The sequence below is a fragment of the Pan paniscus genome, chromosome 7 (assembly GCF_029289425.2).
Source record: "Pan paniscus chromosome 7, NHGRI_mPanPan1-v2.0_pri, whole genome shotgun sequence".
Taxonomy (NCBI): Eukaryota; Metazoa; Chordata; class Mammalia; order Primates; family Hominidae; genus Pan; species Pan paniscus.
Window position 1 is genome coordinate 82,824,036 of NC_073256.2, and position 21,858 is coordinate 82,845,893.

At 36.1% G+C, this 21,858-nt stretch overlaps 1 protein-coding gene across 20 annotated transcripts in view; it reads left to right on the plus strand.

Annotated features, from left to right (window-relative positions):
- CSPP1 (centrosome and spindle pole associated protein 1) overlaps positions 1-21,858 on the plus strand; it is a 131,779-nt gene that overhangs the window by 22,436 nt on the left and 87,485 nt on the right. For 4 of the 20 annotated variants that reach the window (XM_034966185.4, XM_034966189.4, XM_034966187.4 and 1 more), the window contains exons 5-10: positions 1-24; positions 5,012-5,092; positions 6,769-6,867; positions 8,535-8,974; positions 16,314-16,412; positions 19,196-19,266. In XM_034966185.4, coding sequence (XP_034822076.1) covers positions 1-24; positions 5,012-5,092; positions 6,769-6,867; positions 8,535-8,974; positions 16,314-16,412; positions 19,196-19,266 — 814 coding nt within the window. The remainder of the gene's footprint in view (positions 25-5,011; positions 5,093-6,768; positions 6,868-8,534; positions 8,975-16,313; positions 16,413-19,195; positions 19,267-21,858) is intronic. The other 16 variants (XM_003831350.6, XM_034966186.4, XM_055116636.3 and 13 more) reach the window with 8 other exon arrangements.

The following is a 21,858-nucleotide window of genomic DNA, read 5'->3' on the forward strand; positions in this document are numbered from 1 at the left end:
GGCATTACACAAGGGAAAAGAAAGGTAGGGTTGTCTGCAGTACGTCCTCCTTCAGTTTTTTCTTTCTTTTTTTTTTTTTTAACGATCTAGAAGGTTGCAATCATTTGCATTTATGAGATTCAAACCAATTAGGAAAACGGGTTCATTTGTGATTTTGAGATGTTTGAATGGCACCATTTTGTATTCTTGCTTTTAGCAGATGACAGCATACACATTATAATTTTCCGTTAATATAGTCATTACTTTTGATTCCTGCTTTGCATTTGTGTTTATTGCTTTCTTATGCATTCTTTTTGAATATTCTGTGGTTAAGTCTGTTTTCAGCATGCAATTTTTTGTTTCTCAAATTACACTAATCACAGTAAGATTAATAGAGTAGTAGAATATCCAAGATATTTGAACTACATGTTGTGAGAATTTGGATTACTCTGTTTTTCCACCAAAATCTATAGATTGCATTGTCCATTTATATTGGAAAACAAAAAGAAACAGTTTATGGTTTTACAAAACTGGTTTTAAAAGGAATCTCACAGATTCACCATTCAACTAACATATTTTAAACACTTATTATGAAGATATATCAGGTATGCATCCTGTCTTCAAGAGGCTTAGAATTTAGTTGTAGAGATAACATTCATACGATTCAGAAAGTGGTAACTACAAGAAGGATATAATGATCAAGATAGTCCTCATAGTGGGAATTTCTATTTTGTGAGGCAATCTAGATTTGGGTGATCTGGAGAGAGAATCGAAGCTAGAAAGCTTTTCAGATGGAAAGCATAGAGTAAAGGAGGACGTAGAGGGTAGACTTTAGCTTTGTATGAATGAGGCATATTAGGTTTACCAGCCTGACTGGGTCAGAGTATCATTCTTTTTGAGAGTAGTAAGAAATAATGATGTATATAGGATAGGATCAAATTAGAAGGCAGTGGATTTTTAACTTGTTATATGTAATAGTCAGTGATGAGCATCATACTTTCTTAAATAGCTTGTGAAGAGCATGGTAACTGTGTTTTAGGACAGTTAGTTCTGCATGTAGAGACTCTCATTGTGTTAAATTGCTGCCCAACTTCTTAACTGATTTCCTCGCGCTAATTTTCAATTCACCCTCCAAGCTATTTTCCAGAATGATTCAGTCCCTAACTTGTTTAAATATGTCAGTATCCCCTAACTGCCTCCAGGATAAAAATTCAAATTCCTTAGCATGGCACATGTCTTTCGTGTTCCAGCCTGACTCCCTGGGCTTATACCTCATTATCTTCCCCTTCCCTACTTCTTCTTATTGGGTGGAGTTTTCCTCTGGTATCAGATATCTACCATTTTCTCTTGTAGGTTTTGCATTACTCCCTAGGTAAGATTTTTAAAAAGGATAGTGGTGGGGGACATGAGAAGAAATTGCCGTCATGAAAGTACAAATCTTTAAATTCAAAGGGATGTGAAGGAGTTTTTTAAGATTTTTTTGTTTGTTTTTTGGTTTTTTTTTGAGACAGAGTCTTGCTCTGTCGCCCAGGCTGGAGTGCAGTGGTACGATCTTGGCTGACTGTAATCTCAGCCTCCTGGGTTCAAGCGATTCTTCTGCCTCAGCTCCCGGAGTAGCTGGAACTACAGGCGTCCACCACCATGCCTGGCTAATTTTTTTGTACTTTTAGTAGAGACGGGGTTTCACCATATTGGCCAGGCTGGTCTCAAACTCCTGACCTTGTGATCTGCCCACTTCGGCCTCCTAAAGTGCTGGGATTACAGGCATGAGCCACCGCACCCGGCCAGTTTTTTGAGATTATTAAGAATATAGTCGGCCGGGGGCGCGGTGGCTCACGCCTGTAATCCCAGCACTTTGGGAGGCAGAGGCGGGCAGATCACAAGGTCAGGAAATCGAGACCATCCTGGCTAACACGTTGAAACCCCGTCTCTACTAAAAATACAAAAAAATTAGCCTGGCGTGGTGGCAGGCGCCTGTAGTCCCAGCTACTCGGGAGGCTGAGGCGGGAGAATGGCGTGAACCCCGGAGGCGGAGCTTGCAGTGAGCCGAGATCGCGCCACTGCACTCCAGCCTGGGCGACAGAGTGAGAATCCGTCTCAAAAAAAAAAAAAAAAAAAAAAAGAATATAGTCTTGTAGAGGAGCAGCATTTCCTTAAAATTAGAGAGACAGTCTTTTGTTCACATTTGAGAAGGTGGGAATGGAAGGGAAAGCAAGAGAAAAAGAAAACTACGCAGACTATAGGCAGCTGGCTGCAGCTTCCTGGACCCCCTGAAATATGTATGGTTTCCAAGTCCCACTCGTATCTCTTGTGGCTTCCAGACTTGGATTGCATGGATATTTGAGTTTTAAAAAAAAATCAAATCTTTTAATTTTGTCAAGAAGAGTTATTAAAACAAACAACTACCATCTTTTTTCGAGTTTTAATTAATTTTTTTTTCCTGTGCCCTTCCTGCCCAGAGATGGTTTCCTGTTTTTAGAATAAAAGATGCTTGACCATCTGAACACAGAAAAGACATGTTCTCAGGGGAACAGTTTTTAAATTGAGTCAGTTAATTAATATCCCCAGCCCAGACCTCCATCCTGAACTTCAGAGTTTTCTAGCTGGCTGCATAATTCACATTTTCACTTTGAAATCTACCTGATATCTTATGTAGACCATGTCCAAAAGAGAATTCTTGATTTCTGTTCTTCCCACCCTCATGCCTGATAAACCTGCACTATCCGTAGCCTGTCCTTTTAATTTCCTTTTTGTCACAGTAATTATTACCTTCTAGCATGCTGTATAATTACTCCTCATTATGTTTATTATTTCTTTTTCATTTTCCCCAGCTTGAATGTATGCTTTTGGAGGACAGGAATCTTTATCTGTTTTTTTCAATCCCAAATGTATCAGAAAGTTTGGGCACATGGTAGGCACTCAGTATTTATTGAATGAATGAATGAATGAATGATTAAAATTTAGCTTTTTGAAAAAACTCACTATGTTGTTCTTTTTTTAAGAATTAAAGTTTTTTTGGTAGAGACAGGGTAATAAAAAAAGTTTTTTTTTTTTTTTTTTTTTTTTTAAATACTCAAGCTGGTCTTGAACTCTTGGGCTCAAGTGTCCCTCCTGCCACTTTGGCCACTTTGGCCTCCCAAAGTGCTGGGATTACAGACATGAGCCACCACTCCCTGCCTGTGTTGTTGTTATTGTTTATTCTTTTCATTTTATTGAAAATTTCAAACATCATTCTTGACCCATGTTTGGACTGGGAAATTGCCCAGTGAAGGAGTGAGGATGTTAAATCTATCTTCCTGGTTGGAACTATGAATGGGTTTTTCATGCATTTATAACTCTACAAAATAATTAGGTTTATAGTGTACTTCAGTATATAGGAGGTAAAATCACTCAGGGATCTGGTCATGTGTCTTATTTTTTCCTTGTCAGGTAAGTTTAGAGTTCCATACAGCCAACTTTCAAATTAGCTTTTGTAGCACAACTCATTTGTAAATTCAGATTTAATGACACTTTATTTATTTATTTTTGAGACAGATTCTCACTCTGTCACCCAGGCTAGAGTGCGGTGGTGCTGATCTTGGCTCGCTGCAACCTCCGCTTTTTGGGTTCAGGTGATTCTCCTGCCTCAGCCTCCCAAGTAGCTGGGACTACAGGCGCGCGGCCCCAAGCCCGGCTAATTTTTTGTGTTTTTAGTAGAGACGGGGTTTCGCCTTGTTGCCCAGGCTGGTCCGAACTCCTGAGCTCAAGTGATCTGCCTGCCTCGACCTCCCAACCTGCTAGGATTACAGGTATGAGCCACCCTGCCTGGCCAGATTTAATGAAACTTTATTAATCACTTAGTTTTGCTAATTACTATCTTTCCATAATGTTTTGAATACAAGGCTATTGTAGTTAATACGTTGTTTTGTGGTTATTTGCTTACATGTCTGTTTCTGCTACTGAATTGTAAATCCCTTGAATATAGGGAAAATATATTTGTATCCCTACCACCTGAAAATAGTATCTGCATAGTATTAGATGGTTGCTAATTGCTTGTTTAATGAATAAATAAAAGGCATGGAATTAGGCAGGTTGACAATTATTGATTGATTTTATCGTTATAACCTAGTGATGTGTAGATGGCATTATTTCTGTTTTATAGACAAGGAAACTGAAATGAAGTGAAGTAAATTATTCCAAAGTATTTGACTGCTAAGTAACAGTACCAGAAAGTTGGAGATCATATGTATTTTTTTACCAATTGGGGATCATGTGTATTTTTTTTTTTTTCCAGTTCTTTGTATTTGCTTTACGGCTTTCTAAGCGATTTTATATTTTTTGTCCTCCTTCATCCTTATACCAGCTTTGGTAGGTGGGCAGAGCAGGTACTATTCTCATTTTACAGAAGAAGAAAGTGTCTGTCAGAAAAGTTAAGTGACTTCCCCAGTGTTACACAACTGATAAGTGCTTGGGCTAGTTGTAGATCCTAGGTCTTTTGACTGCTAGTCTAATGCTGCCTCTACTACACTGCATTACTTAAATGCTTAATGAACAAGATTGGAGGAACACATAAACAACATTCATAGTTTATATCTATTGGCATTTCAGTAGATATTCACTCACATAATTATAGGAAAAATAGAAAAAAAACTTGTGGCATGCATTAAGATATTTGTGAGGAAGTTTAAATTTGCCTTGAGAACAAAAAGACAGTAGAGCACTGATAATGAAGAGTACGTGCTTAGAAGACGAAATTGGGAAATTTTTTTTCATGCTTCTAATCATCTTGAATCAATAGACATGTATATTGCACATGAAAATTAAGGCCTGATTTTCCCTTTCAGGGAGTTGTTGATTGGAAGAAAATTCTCTTTTTTCCAAATGCTTTTGGTATGGTCTATATAGATTTGTAGTTTCTGTCTTCATTCCATTTCATTCATTTGCTCTGCATAATATAATACTAGTTTAGAATATAGAATGCAAAGACACATTTATGCAACATATTTTATAAAGGCAATTAGGTAATATATTTTTTTAATGTGTATATATACAGAAAAATTTTCTATCTACGAGTGAAACAGATCCATCTACTTTGGGAGTTTCTCTTCCTATTGGTGAGAGGTTATCTGCTAAGGTAGGTGGATAGGAGTAGTTATTGTGGGTACCAGTTTTCTGAGGCATCAAAATCATTAAAGAACATACTGCTGATTTAAATGCAAATGGAAGATCACATCATTTCCCCATACTTGAATATATTTCTATTTCAAAAATCCGTGGAGTCATATTTCTGCTGTTTAAAAAAATTTTCTTGAACACAACATTTGTAACCATATAATTTTATATTTCTTTAATATGTTGATTCTTTTGCTGTATTCAGTTATACTTAACTGAATATTCAGAATTCACTTTTTTCAGCATTGATTTCTGACTATAAAGTTTATGCTATGTAACACAGTTATTGGAATAAGTGGATGTGAAATTATAGTGAGCTTTTATATAGGGTGAGGGTAAGGGTTCTTTGAATGTGTGATTCTGACACTCCATTAATACACGTCCATATTCCTTAGAGGTGAAAGTAATAAAGCACTGTACACCTCTTGTAGTGACTCAGGTCTCACCAGAGTATATCAGAGATCATGAAATAGTATATAAGACAAAATGGACAGTTAATAAATTTCAAAAGACAGACCTAGTTTCTTTTTTTTTTTTTTTTTTTTTTTGAGACGAAGTATCACCCCGTTGCCCAGGCTGGAGGGCAGTGGCGGGGTCTTGGCTCACTGCAGCCTCCACCTCCCCAGTTCAAGCGATTCTCCTGCATCAGCCTCCTGAGTAGCTGGAGGCAGGATTACAGGCCCCTGCCACCAAGCCCCGCTAATTTTTTGTGTTTTTAGTAGAGATGGTGTTTCACAATGTAGGCCAGGCTGGTCTCGAGCTCCTGACCTCGTGATCCACCCGCCTCAGCCTCCCAAAGTACTGGCATTACAGGCGTGAGCCACTGCTCCCAGCTGACCTAGTTTCTTTAGTACTTTTTTAGATTGTGTTGTTTTAGCGACACGGGAGTATTAAAATTTAAGAACATTTTTTAATCTTATATATTTATGTTTTAACAGAACATTTCATTATAATATTTTATAATCTGTGATAATTTTTCTTTTTAAGTTTAAAATATAAAGGATCATTTTTTAACCTTGGAAAGCAAATGGTTAGCAGCAGGTGCTTCGGGGGAGTGGGTTGGGCATTAGGAGAGGGAGGTGTCCCTGAGAAGGAAAGAAGGAAGGTAACCCCATCATATCTCTTTGGAAACATGCTAATGACAGATCTCCTGGCAAACACAATCATCATGTTTACTAGTGGGAGAGATTTATCTCTGAATGCTTTTGGCAGAATACACCTGGTTTGTCTAGGATTGCTGTTGGGAATCAAACCTGGAATCTATGGATTTATGTGGCATGGCTCTTTGGAAAATGTCATCTAAGCTCTGTTAACTATTGGAGTGTAAAATGGAGATGTTTCATGAACGAAGCAACTCCCTTCTGTTAGAGACCTCATGTATTAATGGACCAAAGCATGTAGTCATGCATATTCTCATGTGACAAGAAAGACCTGGGGAGCTGTATGGGTGTCCTCAAACCTCTTTCGACTTCTCCTATGCCTTTCAGTGACATCTGTCCTTGAAATTATTAGTAAAGCTTGATTCTGGGTAAGAGTTCTGATATGTATGATTCAGATTTGACATTCTGATAGGACATTGAGGGATTTTTTTTTTCCTGAAGTTGAAGTTTAACATTGCCTTTTGATTTTTATTTTAAGGAAAGGTTGAAACTTGAACGTAACAAAGAATACAATCAGTTTCTCAGGGGTAAGGAAGAATCCAGTGAAAAGTTCAGGCAGGTGGAAAAGAGTACTGAGGTAGGTTTTGCTTTTGAAGTAAATCTCTACTGCTACTACCACAGGTTGAATATTTTGTACTTGAAAAGCTTTTTCTATTTTAGACATTTTACTTTTTTTTTGTAAATACTTGCAAAATTAAGCCAAATTAAACCAAACACAGGACATTTAAATATTTAGTTTTGGAAGTTATTTTATCTCATATTGAAGAACTTTTAACATTTAATTGGGGAGATTTAATTTTAGAGATCAGTTTTGTTAAGTGATTTTCATTTATTTTTAAAAATTTAAATGAGTTTTTATGATGACAATTCCTAGCTATGTTTGTTTTTTTCAAAATTTAAGGATCAATTAGCCGGACATGGTGGCAGGTGCCTGTAATCCCAACTACTTGGGAGGCTGAGGCAGGAGAATCGCTTGAACCTGGGAGGCAGAGGTTGCAGTGAGCCAAGATTGCCTCACTGCACTCCAGCCTGGGTGACAGAGTGAGACCTGGTCTGAAAAAAAAAAAAAAAAGAAGGATGATTGATGTATCTGGGGCCAAAACATTTACCACTTTCTATATCCTTTGTGTTGAGAATTTAATTTGAAATATTTTGAAGTAATATCTCCTGGGATAGGAATTTGCATTTAGTTTATCCTCTCTTTCTTTTTTCTTTTCTTTTTTCTTTTTTTTTTTTTGAGACGGAGTCTTGCTCTGTCACCCAGGCTGGAATGCAGTGGCACAATGTCAGCTCACTGCAACCTCCACTTCCTGGCTTCAAGCGATTCTCCTGCCTCAGCCTCTGGAGTAGCTGGGATTACAGGTGCCTGCCACCACGCCTGGCTAATTTTTGTATTTTTAGTAGAGTTGGGGTTTCAGCATGTTGGTCAGGCTGGTCTTGAACTCCTGACCTTGTGATCCGCCTGCCTCGGCTTCCCAAAGTGCTGGGATTACGGGCGTGAGCCACCGGGCCCTGCCACAGAAAGGTAAAATTTTCTTGAAATTTTTTTTTCTAAAAAAATATATGGGTGATTAATGTTGCCTAGGCTGGTCTTGAACTCCCAGGCTCAAGCAATCCACTGGCCTCCACCTAGAATTTTTATGTAATAAGCTTTTCATAAACTGTACAATTTGATGGGTTTTAGAATATGTAAACCACAATCAAGATAACGAGCGTATCCTGTATCCCCCAAAGTGGTTCTGGGACCCTTTGGAATCTGTGTGTCCTCACTGTCCTCCACTCATTCCCATACTGTCTCCAGATCTTCCTGACCTGACTTCTATCACCCTAGACTAGTTTACATTTGATCATTTACTATAAATGAATCATACAGGATATACTAGTTTTGGAGATATGGCTTCTTTCACTCGGTATGATTATTTTGAGGTTCATTTGTGTTGTTGAATGTATGGATGATTCATTCCGTTTCATTGCATAGTAATGTTCCATTGCATGGCTGTATCAGCTTGTTTATCCATTCCCCTGTTGATGGACATTTGAGTTATTTCTGGTTTTTGCTATTACAAGTAAAGCTCATGTGAACATTAATGTAAAAACGTGTGTATATATATATATATATATATGGGTGATTAAATAAACATCAGAGTTGAAATGATAGACTAAGTATAAATTGAGGGTTTAATTACCTTATAAGAGATAGTTTCTTATCAAGTTTTGTTTCTTTTTTCTTTTTTAATTGAACAGCCCAAGAGTCAGAGAAATAAAAAACCTATTGGTCAAGTTAAGCCTGATCTAACTTCACAAATACAGACATCTTGTGAAAATTCAGAGGGTCCTAGAAAAGATGTCTTAACTCCTTCAGAGGCATATGAAGAACTTCTGAACCAAAGACGACTAGAGGAGGACAGATACCGACAACTAGATGATGAAATCGAATTAAGGAATAGAAGAATTATTAAAAAAGCAAATGAAGAAGTGGGCATTTCCAACCTAAAACATCAAAGGTTTGCAAGCAAGGCTGGCATTCCAGATAGAAGATTTCACAGATTTAATGAGGATCGTGTTTTTGATAGACGGTATCATAGACCAGACCAAGATCCTGAAGTAAGTGAAGAAATGGATGAGAGGTTTAGATATGAAAGTGATTTTGATAGAAGACTTTCGAGAGTGTATACAAATGACAGGTATTTACAACTTCATTTTTATTTTATTTGCTTAATATAGCAAATTAATTGTTAATATTTGCTGTTGTTACTTTTTATCATTATACTACGGAGAAGCAGTTTTGATTTATCATAATTAATTCTAAGATGCTGTCAGTTTTAAGATGCATCATTATTTTATGTCCCACTGAGGGGAAAAAGAAAACACTCAAGGTGGGGGCCCTGTTGTAAAGTTGGAAAACTGAAAGGCTACACCCTTTATGTAAAAGTATGTGAATTGGAAGTAGTCATTCCCACAGAAAGGGACAGAGAGGAAATGTCCACATCCCAACCTTGGCAATGAGTAGAGAGTAAAGATACAAACAACCTTCCTTGAGAATTTGAAGAGTAAATTAGTAATGATTGAAGTTCACAGTCCGAATTCATACTGCCAGTAGCGTCCAAAGAAACCTTGAGGCAAGAATTCAGAGTTTTCTCAATTCATAGTGCTCTTGGATGAGGGGAAAAATAACTGCAATAACTTGACATAAAACCAGGTCATTGGCTATTCTGACTTCCAATATTAAAATGTGGCCAGGCATGGTGGCTCATGCCTGTAATCCCAGCACTTTGGGAGGCCGAGGCGGGCGGATTACGAGGTAAGGAGATTGAGACCAGCCTGACCAACAGGGTGAAACCCTGTCTCTACTAAAAATACAAAAATTAGCCAGGCATGGAGGTGCGCATCTGTAATCCCAGCTACTCAGAAGGCTGGGGCAGGAGTATCACTTGAACCTGGGAGGCAGAGGTTGCAGTGAGCAGAGACGCCACTGCGCTCCAGCCTGGGCGGTAAGGTGAGACTCTGTCTCCAAAAAAAAAAAAGTGTGGCCGGGGGTTGTGCCTCACGCTTGTAATCCCTGCAGTTTGGGAGGCCAAGGCAGGCAGATCACTTGAGGTCAGGAGTTTGAGACCAAACTGACCAACATGGTGAAACCCCATCTCTACTAAAAATACAAAAATTAGCCAGGCATGGTGGGACGTGCCTGTAATCCCAGCTACTCGGGAGGCTGAGGCAGGAGAATCGCTTGAACCTGGGAGGCAGAGGTTGCAGTGAGCCGAGATTGTGCCACTGAACTCCAGCCTGGGCGACAGAGCGAGACTCTGTCTCAACAACAACAATAAAAATAAATGAATAAAATAAAACGTGTGGAAAAAGGATACCTTAAAATAGATGAAATACAATTTACTCCTGTAGTCATAAGTTTTTTCAGTCAGATTTTCAGATGGTTTTCAGTTCCTTTGAATGTTTTTGTGACACTATTTATAATTTCTTAACTGCTACAATGAGGTTTTATTGTTGTATTTATCATACATTGATACTTGCCATAGTTTAACCTAACTTGTTTTGGAGATAGGAATACCTCAGGGTCTCATATTTGTCATTGACTTGTTTACTTGACAAGTGTTAATACATTTTGAGTAGCTTTTGGGACCTGCTTTATTTGCTAGTCCAAATAGATTAGTTTTTAAGTATTTTAGAAAATGTTTTTGGGGTAGTGCTGTACATTCAATATTCTAACTATTAATTACAATACAAAGCTTTTACAGTTCTTTGTCTTCTACATTCTGTAGCTGTTATGTCCTCACACAATATTTTTAATATTTACCTTGATTTAGGTAATTTGAATGAAGGATTAGAATTTGGAAATGGCAATTATAGTTTCTCTGATCTGAATCTAATTGTTTATACTTCAGAAAATTCTCCAAATCCTATAATGTTATATTTGAAAATGCTTATATGTAAGGTAATTAAAGGCTGACTAAACTAAAATAACTCAATTGGGGAACTGCAAGTAATCTTTGACTCTTGGTGATAATGTCTCCTTTGTACATGAGAACTTCTTTTCCCTTTATGGTGTTTGTTTACGTTTAGGGTGAATGTAATGCATACCCTTTTAAGTTTGGAATTTTAAGAAACATAATGGTTGCTTCTTTGTTTTTTTTTATATTTTAATTTATTACTTTTATAATTATATCCTGTGATAATTTTATACATGAACTAACAAATGAATATCATTCTATTTGAGAACTCTCATATCTTCTTATGTATCCCAAAATAAAATGAACTCCTTCAATATAAACTTTTCCAAATACTATTTAAGAATAGATTAAACATGAGGTTGAGTGAGAATAATTCTTGTTAAATACTTTAAAGTGTTTCTTCAATATATAAATCATATTTTATGTATTTTTATTTCGTTTTTATATCAACTCTGACATCTCCAAGTGTTTTTTCTTATGTGTCTCTTTAACAATTGAATTTAAAATTGGATTTCTTTATTTCAGATTTATAGATTCCTTATTTCCAGCAAAAAAAAAAAAAAAAAAAAAAAAGACCAGTCATTCAGTAGTTTATAAATAGACTGGTTTAGGAGAAATGACTGTATTTGTGAAAATTTTGAGACTAAAGAAATGTGGAACTGAGTTTCATCTCTTGCTCCAAGCATTTATTCTTAACATACTATGCAATCTTGATCAGAAGTTCTTGACAAAAAATAATTATAATGTATTATGAGAAGTGCAGAGTTAATTTTCCTTCATTCTTCTAAGTTTTCTTTGGTCTTTTTTTTTTTTCCTTTCCTAAAAGTCAGCATCTGGTAAATTCTAGTTTTGGTTTATAATAATTTTTTATTTTTGGTTTCAATTTTTCTCTACCCTATAAACATTTACTTTTTTTCATATACCATAATTATTAATGAAATATTTCCCCATACTTAAATATGGGAAAGCTAAAACTTTTCTCAGAAAATGATGTTGCCTTCCTAAACTCATATCATGAAATCACTGACAGCGTTCTTAATTAACAAGGTGGTTAACACTGTAATTGATAGTTGCATTCTGTGTGTGTATGTGTGTTGTTTATTTATGCATATTTACCAATTCAAGTAAAATTTATCATGTTTTAGGAGCTTTCTAAAGTAGAATGTAATAGCATGTCTTAAGATACTTTGAAATTTATAAGCTCTATTTAAATATAGTAATCCTAGTCTTATTTATTAACTTGAACTGTAGAAGTTAATATTTTACTTTATTATCTTTTACTTTAACCAATGTTAATGAATAAAAGAAGTTTTACTTCTTAATACCCAAAGAAACCAGGTACAGAGTAGATGGGGTTGATAACAGAAAACACTGCTACCAAAGTAAATATAAAAATTGGGAAAGAATGGAAAACAAAGAGAAAAATGATTGTCCACAGTTAACATCTCCGAGTGTTTCATTAGCTTCTTCTTTTTTTTTTTTTTTTTTAAAGATTAACATGTGTTCATTTTTAGGATAAACTTGGCCTGTACCCTATACCTGGTTTCTTTGGGTATTAAGATTTTTACCTGATCAACTAGAGTTGTTGACTCATGTCTTCAAGGAAATAGGGAGAAAAATATTTTTTTCATTTAAAATACCTTGTTTTTTTTAGTTAGTAGGATGGTGAGACCATTTTGCAGTTATTTTATTCCCTCAATCATATCTGATTTGCATTTCAAAGTTATGAGTTCTGTCCCTTTGTGACAAAACCCAACATGTTAAGGTGTGGTAAGTGAACTTATATATTAAAAGCCATAGAATATTTAGATAGATTTTCTATGGCTGTACCACCCTGGAATGTGCCTGATCTTGTTTGATGTTGGAAACTAAGTAGGCTTGGACCTGGTTAGTAATTTGCTGGGAGAGTATTTAGATAGATTACTTTTGGGTCACAAGGATAGTCTTAATCTGGTACTCTCACAGTGAAACATAAAGGGGTTCCAGGGACAAACTGAACCTAAACAGAACCCCTGAACTTTGATTAGAATCAAATGGTTCTTAGACATTTAGTGAGTGCATTACTTTTGGATATTATCATCTGTCTGTTTTCCTTTAATGTTGAGATGATTGAATAGAGATGTAGCCGTGGTAAAACCACTGCTGATTCTTACTAGTTGCTTTCTTCAGAGAGGACTTTTTTTGTTCAGAAAAGGTTACAACAATAAATTGTAAGACCATAAAAGCTGTTTTAAATGAACTAACAGAGCTAGTTCTGGGTGATTAAATGCTAAATTTATTAGAAATATAAAGGCCACTTTAGTAAATGAAGGAAATGCCATAAAAATTGTAGGGATATTTTAATAGAGAATAAGGTGGCTAACTTACCAAACTATAGTTTGTCTTTTCAGCTTAATTTCCCTTCAAGGTTTCTTTTTTTTAGGTCTTACATTGGTAATTTTAAAAAAATTATAAAATCTATATTTGTAAACAGTAATTCTTCCTTGACTTAAAAAAGATAAACAAATCATGTGTCATTTCATAAAATTGAATAGTATCCCTAAGATTTTATTATCTTTTTAGTGAAATGCTTATTTCTGCTCTTTTTTAGCCTCTTAAACATTTTTCGGTCTTGATCTTATAATTATTGGTGACAGAGTGGACTTTTATAATCTTGTTAATGATTTTTTCTTCAATGAAAGGTATACCTTAGAACATCTTTCATATGTGCTGTTCACTAGGAAATCTTTTGATTTTGCTGTAGATTTTAGCAAAGAGACCTTAACCTTATACATAAATAAGATCATTTCTTAAATTAATTTAGGATGAACTTTGAAAATGACCTCTTGTGTTTATGGTGTTTGCTTTACTATCTATATACACTGAAGAGACTGTAAAAGATTTTTTAGTGTGGATACCTTGGGTGCAGTGGTGGTATAAAGATAAGCTAGAATTATTAATCTAAATATTATCTTCAGAAAACTTAACTAATAATTAAGGAAGCCACAAGCCCTATGTTAATTTTAGAAAAAGCTTTTGTATATTTAAGTGGCCTTTAATTCTGGGACCCCAAGTTATGCTTTTAAGAATTTGTAACTTTAAATTTCTATTTAATTTTTTTCTTTTTTTTTTGAGACAGGGTCTTACTCTGTTGCTCAGGCTGGAGTGCAGTGGTACAGTCTTGGCTCACTGCAACTTCTGCCTTCCAGGCTCAAACAGTCCTCCCACTTTAGCCTCCCAAGTAGCTGGGACTATAGGCATGAGCCGCCGTGCCCGGCCTCTGTTAAAAAAATTTGTAATAAAGATTTCTTTGTTATTAAAGAATATATATATATATAAATAAAGATTATTTTTATATGTAATTTTTTTTTGGCATAGATACCTCTTTACTACACCAGTGAATTTACTTTTTGTGTTGTGTCATGGGTTCTCAAGAAAACCTCTAGGTTGGGTGATTTGCTAGGAGGATCCATAAGGACTTTGGGTATAGTTGTAGTCGCAGTTATAATTTATTACAGCAAAATGATACAAAGCAAAATCAGCAAAGGTAAAAGGCACATGGAACAAAGTTTGAAGGAAACCAGGCACAAGCTTCCAAGGGTTCTCTCCCAGTGGTATCACACAGGAGATGCTTAATTCCTCCAGCATTGAATTGTAACAATATAAGGAAATGTCTGCCAGGAAAGCGATTAGACACTTGGTGCCCAAGGTTTTTATTGTGGGATGGTTACATAGGTACCCTGTACCTGGCATGTACCAAAATTCCAGACTTCCTGAAGAAAAGCAAATGTTTAGCATAAACTATAGTTTGTGTAAACAGTTTAAGCACAGTGAGCTGCTCTTATCAGTTCTGCCAGTGGTTGTAACTCTCCCAAAATCTATATTCCCAGGTGCCAGCCAAGGGTCAACTGTACAGTCAGGATTTTCTGAGGATAGGCAGTCTCAGGCCTGCTCTGTTAATGCTTTTCTGCATTATATATAAATATCCAGTATAATTAAATCTGGTTGCCTGGCAGTGTTAATTACAAATTTGAATTTGAGTTTGTATTTACCTGTTTGTTAAGTGGTAGAAGTAGGGAATGACACTAAACTGATGTGTCATTCACACATCAGAATGTGTGTATGTGATCTGTGATCGATTAAAAAATGGAAGCCATTCATGCGTATGCCATGTCATAGTTACTAAGATTAAAATTCCAAATAGTGTTTTCTCCACAGATGATATTGACAGTGGCTTGTATGATGGAAACAAGGGAAGAAAGAATTTTATATGCTGGTTCTGTGGAGAGTGAGAAGTTTCTTTTTTTTTCCGGAAAATTGCCATTTTTCTTAATCCAATAATGAAATTCACCTAAAATACTGAATACTGCTTTAACAACCATATTTCTTTGTAATAGTCCTCTTGAGAAAGACAATATAGTTGGGTAACTCAACAGCCATGTAAAGAAACTTTGAAATGCTTATGAAATGCTGATTTTCACGGATGCCGATAAGTGTTGGTGTAAAAAGTCATGTTGGTTTCTATGGTATGAGAAATTAAGCTAAAAATAAAAGCAGTGTTTGCCAAATGGAAAAAAGATTGATTGAAAAACATTTTTTCATTATTATTTTCCAAAAAGGTTTTTAAAGAAGAAAATAGAAAACATGCTAATCTTTCTTTTTGTTGTTTATGACCTCGTAAGTAAAGTTAGCTAATCATTTTCTCTGTTTATATTTTCCATTCACCTATCAGTAACATTTATTCTTTCCTGTGATTTACAGTGTTAGCAAATGTCATGGTTTGTTATATTTTATTTAATTTATTGATAAGACTGCTGCTGTATTTTTAAGTTAAAAAGGTTATGACAGGTCGCGGTGGCTCATGCTTGTAATCCCAGCACTTTGGGAGGCCAAGGCGGGAGATCACAAGGTTAGGAGATCGAGACTATCCTGGCCAACATGGTGAAACCCTGTCTCTACTAAAATACAAAAAATTAGCCAGGTATGGTGGTGCGAGCCTATAGTCCCAGCTACTTGGGAGGCTGAGGCAGGGGAATCACTTGAACCCAGGAGGTGGAGGTTGCAGTGAGCCGAGATTGTGCCACTGCATTCCAGCCTGGCGACACAGCAAGACTCCGTCTCAAAAAAAAAAAAAAAAAAAAAGAAGGTTATACGTACAATGAAATAATTCACAGACTCTATGAATTTTGATTTTAAAAATGTTCTCATTTTGAATTTTGACTATAATCTTTGTGAGTGCAGGGACTGTGTCCGAATACCCAGTAGGTGTTCAGTTATTCACTTTTAAATTGAATGATAAAAAAGTGTTAGTATATTTGTAGTTTTAAAAATAAAAATTTATAGCAAGTACATTAAAATAACATAATCTTTTTAGAAAAGATTATTACGTTTAAACTCTTAGTGTCTCATTAACCAGCAGATCATACAAATTCTATTTAATTTTATAATGCATTTATAGTAAAACTTCATTATAACACTTTGTTCCTTTTAATGTTGCCAACATCAAATGTAAAAACACCAAACTGTTATAAGAAGGTCCACTGTATGTGGAACATGCTTTATAAGCTAATGTGTTTTTAAGGATGCACAGGAACAGACGAGGGAATATGCCTCCTATGGAACATGATGGAGATGTTATAGAACAGTCAAACATAAGAATTTCATCTGCTGAAAATAAAAGGTACAGTATGTAATATAAATTCTCCGCTTTAGTCATTACATTGTGAAACAGAATGTGCCTAAAACTGGCTAACTGAAAAAGTAGAAAGATACAGTAAATTAATAGCCTTCCTTCTTAGTGAGAAGTGAATTAAAGGAAAAGAAAGGTGGGGAGGTAGTACTAAATGAAAATCGATAGTACTTTACAGCATTCTTTTAAAGAACAAGTTTTGGTTATAAAGTGTGCCAAGGTGTTCTGAAGAAGTCCCTATCATTACAAAGTATGTAAATTTGTTTGAAATAAAAAAAGAAATAAGTATAATTTAATGGACTAAAAATCAACTTAAAATATCTTAGAGTCATGGTGATGCAACTTGACTGGAAATAAATTGAAAATGTGGCCGGGCCTGGTGGCTCATGCCTGTAATCCCAGCATTTTGGGAAGCCGATGCAGGCGGATCACTTGAGGTCAGGAGTTCAAGACCAGCCTGGTCTGGCCAACATGGTGAAACCCAGTCTCTACTGAAAATACAAAAACAAAAAGAAAAAGAAAAGAAAAAATTAGCCAGGCGTGGCAATCCCTGTAATCCCTGGTAATCCCTGTAATCCCAGCTACTCGGGAGGCTGAGGCAGGAGAATGGCGTGAACCCAGGAGGCGGAGCTTGCAGTGAGCCAAGATCGCACCACTGCACTCCAGTCTGGGCAACAGAGCAAGACTCCCTCTCAAAAAAAAAAAAAAAAAAAAAAAAATTGGAAATGTTCCTGTGGTGTGAATTTTTCTTTCAAAAGTTTATTTTTGATTTTCAGTTTATCAAGTAGATAGCTTTTATGCCTACTTTGTAAAATTAGTGCTCATATATTTCTGTCATGTTGAAAGGAAATTGTATGTATTTTATATTTATGTTCTCTTTCTACTTACAGTTTTTTATCATTTTGGTGGCATTCCTGTGTCGTACATAAGGATAAATGGTTTTGAATCTATAGTATACAGTGAAGATAATGTCATATGTCAAGAAAGATGTCTATTTTTTTCTAAGAAAAGTAATATATAAACACTGCTTGCAATAAGATAATTTGCTGTTTTGTTCTAATTGATTAAGTTTCCTTTGGAATTTTTTTCCCTTGTTTCTATCTTCCAAGAAAGGTTTTTTTTTCTTTCTTTTTTTGAGATAGAGTCTCGCTTTGTTGTCCATGCTGGAGTGCAGTGACATATTATAGCTCACTGAAACCTTGACTTTACAGGCTCAAGTGACCCTCCCACCACAGCCTCTGGAGTAGTTGGGACTACAGGCATGTGCCACTATGCCTGGCTAGTTTTTAAAAAAATTTTTTTGTAGAGTCAGGATCTCCGTTGTCCAGGCTGGTCTTGAACTCCCAAACTCATGGTGGGATTACAGGCATGAGCCATTGCGCATGGCCAGGAAGGAGTGTTTTTAGGGATGATCTTTTCTAAGTGTGTGCATAGATCACTCTTTCTCTTCTTTTTTTTTTTATTTTTTATTTACGTGCACTTACTTTTTTTCTTTTTCTTTTTCTTCTTTTTTGAGACAGAGTCTCACTCTGTCACCCAGACTGGAGTGCAGCGGCACGATCTCAGCTCACTGCAATCTCTGCCTCCTGGGTTCAAGTGATTCTCCTGCCTCGGCCTCCCGAGTAGCTGGGATTAGAGGCGTGCGTCACCACGCCTGGCTACTTTTTTTGTATTTTTAGTAGTGATGGGATTTCACCATGTTAGCCAGGCTGGTCTCGAACTCTTGACCTCAGGTAATTCGCCCGCCTTGGCCTCCCAAAATGCTGGGATTACAGGCATGAGCCACTGCTCCCGGTCTTACATGCATATATGTATGTGTGTATATATATATATATATATATATATTTTTTTTTTTTTTTTTTTACTGGGGTAGTTGTTTTTTTATGAAAAAGGATTTTTTTTTTTTTTTTCTCGAGACAGAGTCTTGTTCTGTCACCCGGGCTGGAGTACAGTGGCAGGATCTTGGCTCACTGTACCCTCTGCCTTCCCGGTTCAATTGATTCTCCTACCTCTGCCTCCCAAGTAGCTGGGATTATAGGCGTGCGCCACCATGTCCAGCTAATTTCTGTATTTTTAGTAGAGACGAGGTTTTACCGTGATAGCTAGGCTGGTCTCAAGCTCCAGACCTCAAGCGATCTGCCTGCCTTGGCCTCCCAGGGTGCTGTAATACAGGTGTTAGCCACCACGCCCAGCCTGAAAAAGATTTTATTTGAGAACCTATACAGCCAGTGAAGCAAGCTGAATGTTTTTGTTTTTGTTTTTGTTTTTGATATGTGTCTCACTCTTGTTGCCCAGGCTGGAGCACAATGATGCTATCTCGGCTCATTGCAACCTCCGCTTCCTGGTTTCAAGTGATTCTCCTGTGTCAGCCTCCTGAGTAGCTGGGATTACAGGCCTCCACCACCGCACTCAGCTAATTTTTTTGTATTTTTTATTAGAGACGGGGTTTCACCATGTTGGCCAGGCTGGTTTCCAACTCCTGACCTCAGGCAATCCACCCACGTAGGCCTCCCAAAGTGCTGGAATTACAGGTGTGAGCCACCATGCCTGGCCAAATTATTATTATTTTTTTAAGCCTGAATACATTGGAGTTGCACTGTATAAAGAGATAGAATGCCATGATTTTACCTTAACCTTAAAAATTTGTAAATATTTTAATGTCCATAGTACTTTGAAAGGCTAATAATTCATAGCTACATTTTACTCTAAAATTTTGCTTCCTGAAAATTATCTGGATTTTAATTTACTCTTTTTCTCTGTCTTTTTTTCTTTAGTGCTCCAGACAATGAAACATCCAAATCTACTAATCAAGATACCTGTAGTCCTTTTGCAGGGATGCTCTTTGGTAGGCACAAAACTTCCAACTAGTTGGACTTGTATAGAGTGTCTTATAATCCTTTTTTAAGTGAGAACTCAGTGTTGTAATTAATACTATTTTTACTAATAGTAGAAAATATTTGTGCTTACTTTACACTAGGTACTATTCTAATCATTTAACATATATAGCTCTGTATAATTTTATTTTGTATTTTTTAAATTTTATGTATCTTTTTATTTTTATTCATGATGTTCATGAACACATCTATGTATAATTTTAAAGCTAAATTATTTAGTGATGTGCCTTCCGTAGGTGATAATGAAATTATTAGTTTCAGTAATCTTTTTTTTTTGCAAAATGGATTGATCATTACCAATCAGTAATGAGCTTTTAATTCCATATTTTATTAGCACTCTGTTGCAGTGTGGCTGTTTCTTATATTCTGCTTTTAAAAAGTATTTTGTTTTATTTATGATAGTTTTTTCCTTAATTCTTCTTTCTAGTTTCTTTAGCTAGTACAAAACTGCTGTGTATTTTAGTTTCTTTTCTCCAAATTAAACCTTTCTTTCCTTTGTTCTTTTCATGTAGTTTCTGAGAAGGTGTTTTGTTCAAATCATGATGATGGTCTAAATTTTCTATTTATTGGAAGTCAAGGTCATTGCTGAATATAAGCTTGTTTTGCTATATTACACTTGGCAAAATTTAATACCAGAAACTGTGAGGAGAGACTTGTTTCTGGTTTGTACCTTTAAATATGTAATAGAAAAGAGGTCTTTTTGTGAAAACTGTTAGAAAAAAATGAACTGAAATTTGGTTTTAGTAAAGTATATGAAGAAATTAACTCTAGATTCATTCAACGTAAAAACAGTCAGTAAATTAAATACTGGTTTAGAGACATATTATTGCATTATATTGTCAGGTTTTTGTTCCCTTGTGAATGGCTATTGTGAGAAAAATGGCATGCCACCTAGAATTCTAGTGTAATATCTGTAGGTGAAAATTGACCAGTTTAATCAGTACCATGTAAAGGCTATATTCTTTTTGTTTTGTTTTTATTTATTTATTTTATTTTAAAAGGCTATATTCTTATGTTTTTTTTTTTTTAATTTTGAAATTGAGTTTCGCTCTATCACTGAGGCTGGAGTGCAGGGGCATGATCTTGGCTCACTGCAACCTCCACCTCCTGGGTTCAAGCGATTCTTGTGCCTCAGTCTCCTGAGTAGTTGGAATTACAGGCATGTGCCACCATGCCTGGCTAATTTTTGTATTTTTAGTTGAGACGGGGTTTCACCATGTTGGCTAGGCTGGTCTCAAACTCCTGACCTCAAGTGATGTGCCTGCCTTGGCCTCCCAAAGTGCTGGGATTATAGGCGTGAGCCACTGTTCCCGGCCGATGTAGTTTATAAAACATGGTAAAATAAGAGAAATGTCTTTCTGAGCTGAGAGCCTACTGATAAATAATTTTATCAATAAAAGGATTATTGTACCCTGACCTTTTAAAGATGAATGGCATGAGTTTATCACTAATGCAATCCAGGATTTATAGATGAATATTTGGTAAGACAATGGACTCTAACATTTGAAACTGTTAAAGTCATTTAATTCAATGACTTATCTCCTGGTTGATCTTTTCCCCCCAAAACTATGTTTGTACATACCTATAGGAAACTTATGATTTCCAGAGACAGGACATTCCATCTTCAGATGGCTGTGATTGTTGTGATACTCTTATTTCAATTGAGCTGAAATTTATCTTCCTATAATTTTGCCCCAAGGATGTCACTTGGGACCTTTTGCTTTATTTAAAAAGTGAGATCATTGATTTAGTTTAGAGCTAAATAGGAAATGTATTGTGGGGTTTATAAGAGAACCATAGGTAATTTAGAAGTATGTTTTAAAATTTCCAAGCATTTGGGGATTTTCCTTCTGTCTTTTTGTTATTGACTGCTCATTTAAGCCTCTTATGATCCAAGAATATAATTAGATTAATTTCAGTTATTTCAAGTTTGTTAATTTCTTTGACAAAGTTTTTTGTTTTTTTTTTTTGGGTGGCTCAGAATATAGTCTGTCTTGGTGAGTGTTTAGTATGTACTTGAAAGAATGTGCATGGTGCAGTTGTTGAGTATAGTAGTTTATAAATGTCATTTAAGGCTGGGTGTGGTGGCTCACACCTGTAATCCCAGCATCTTAGGAGGCTAAAGCAGGAGGATCACTTGATTGAGCCCAAGAGTTTGAGAGCAACCTGGGCAACATAGGGAGACCATGTCTCTACAAAAAGTAAAAAATAAAAAAATTAACTGGGTGTGGTGGCATGCACCTGTAGTCCTAGCCACTTAGGAGGCAGAGGTAGGAGGATTGCTTAAGCCTGGGAGGTTGAGGCTGCAGTGAGCCGTGATTGTGCCACTGTACTCCAACTTGGGTGACAGAGTAAGACCCTGTGTCAAAAAAAAAAAGAGTTAAGTCAAGTTGGTTCATCGTATGTTCATGTCTTGTATATCCTTAATGAATTTTATCTGCTTCTATTGATTGCTTAGAGAGAAGTGTTGAATTCTCTATCTTGTCCTTCGTGTGAGGCCTGGAGTGCCAGAGAGATTTTTCTTAGTGTTCCTGCACTTTCCC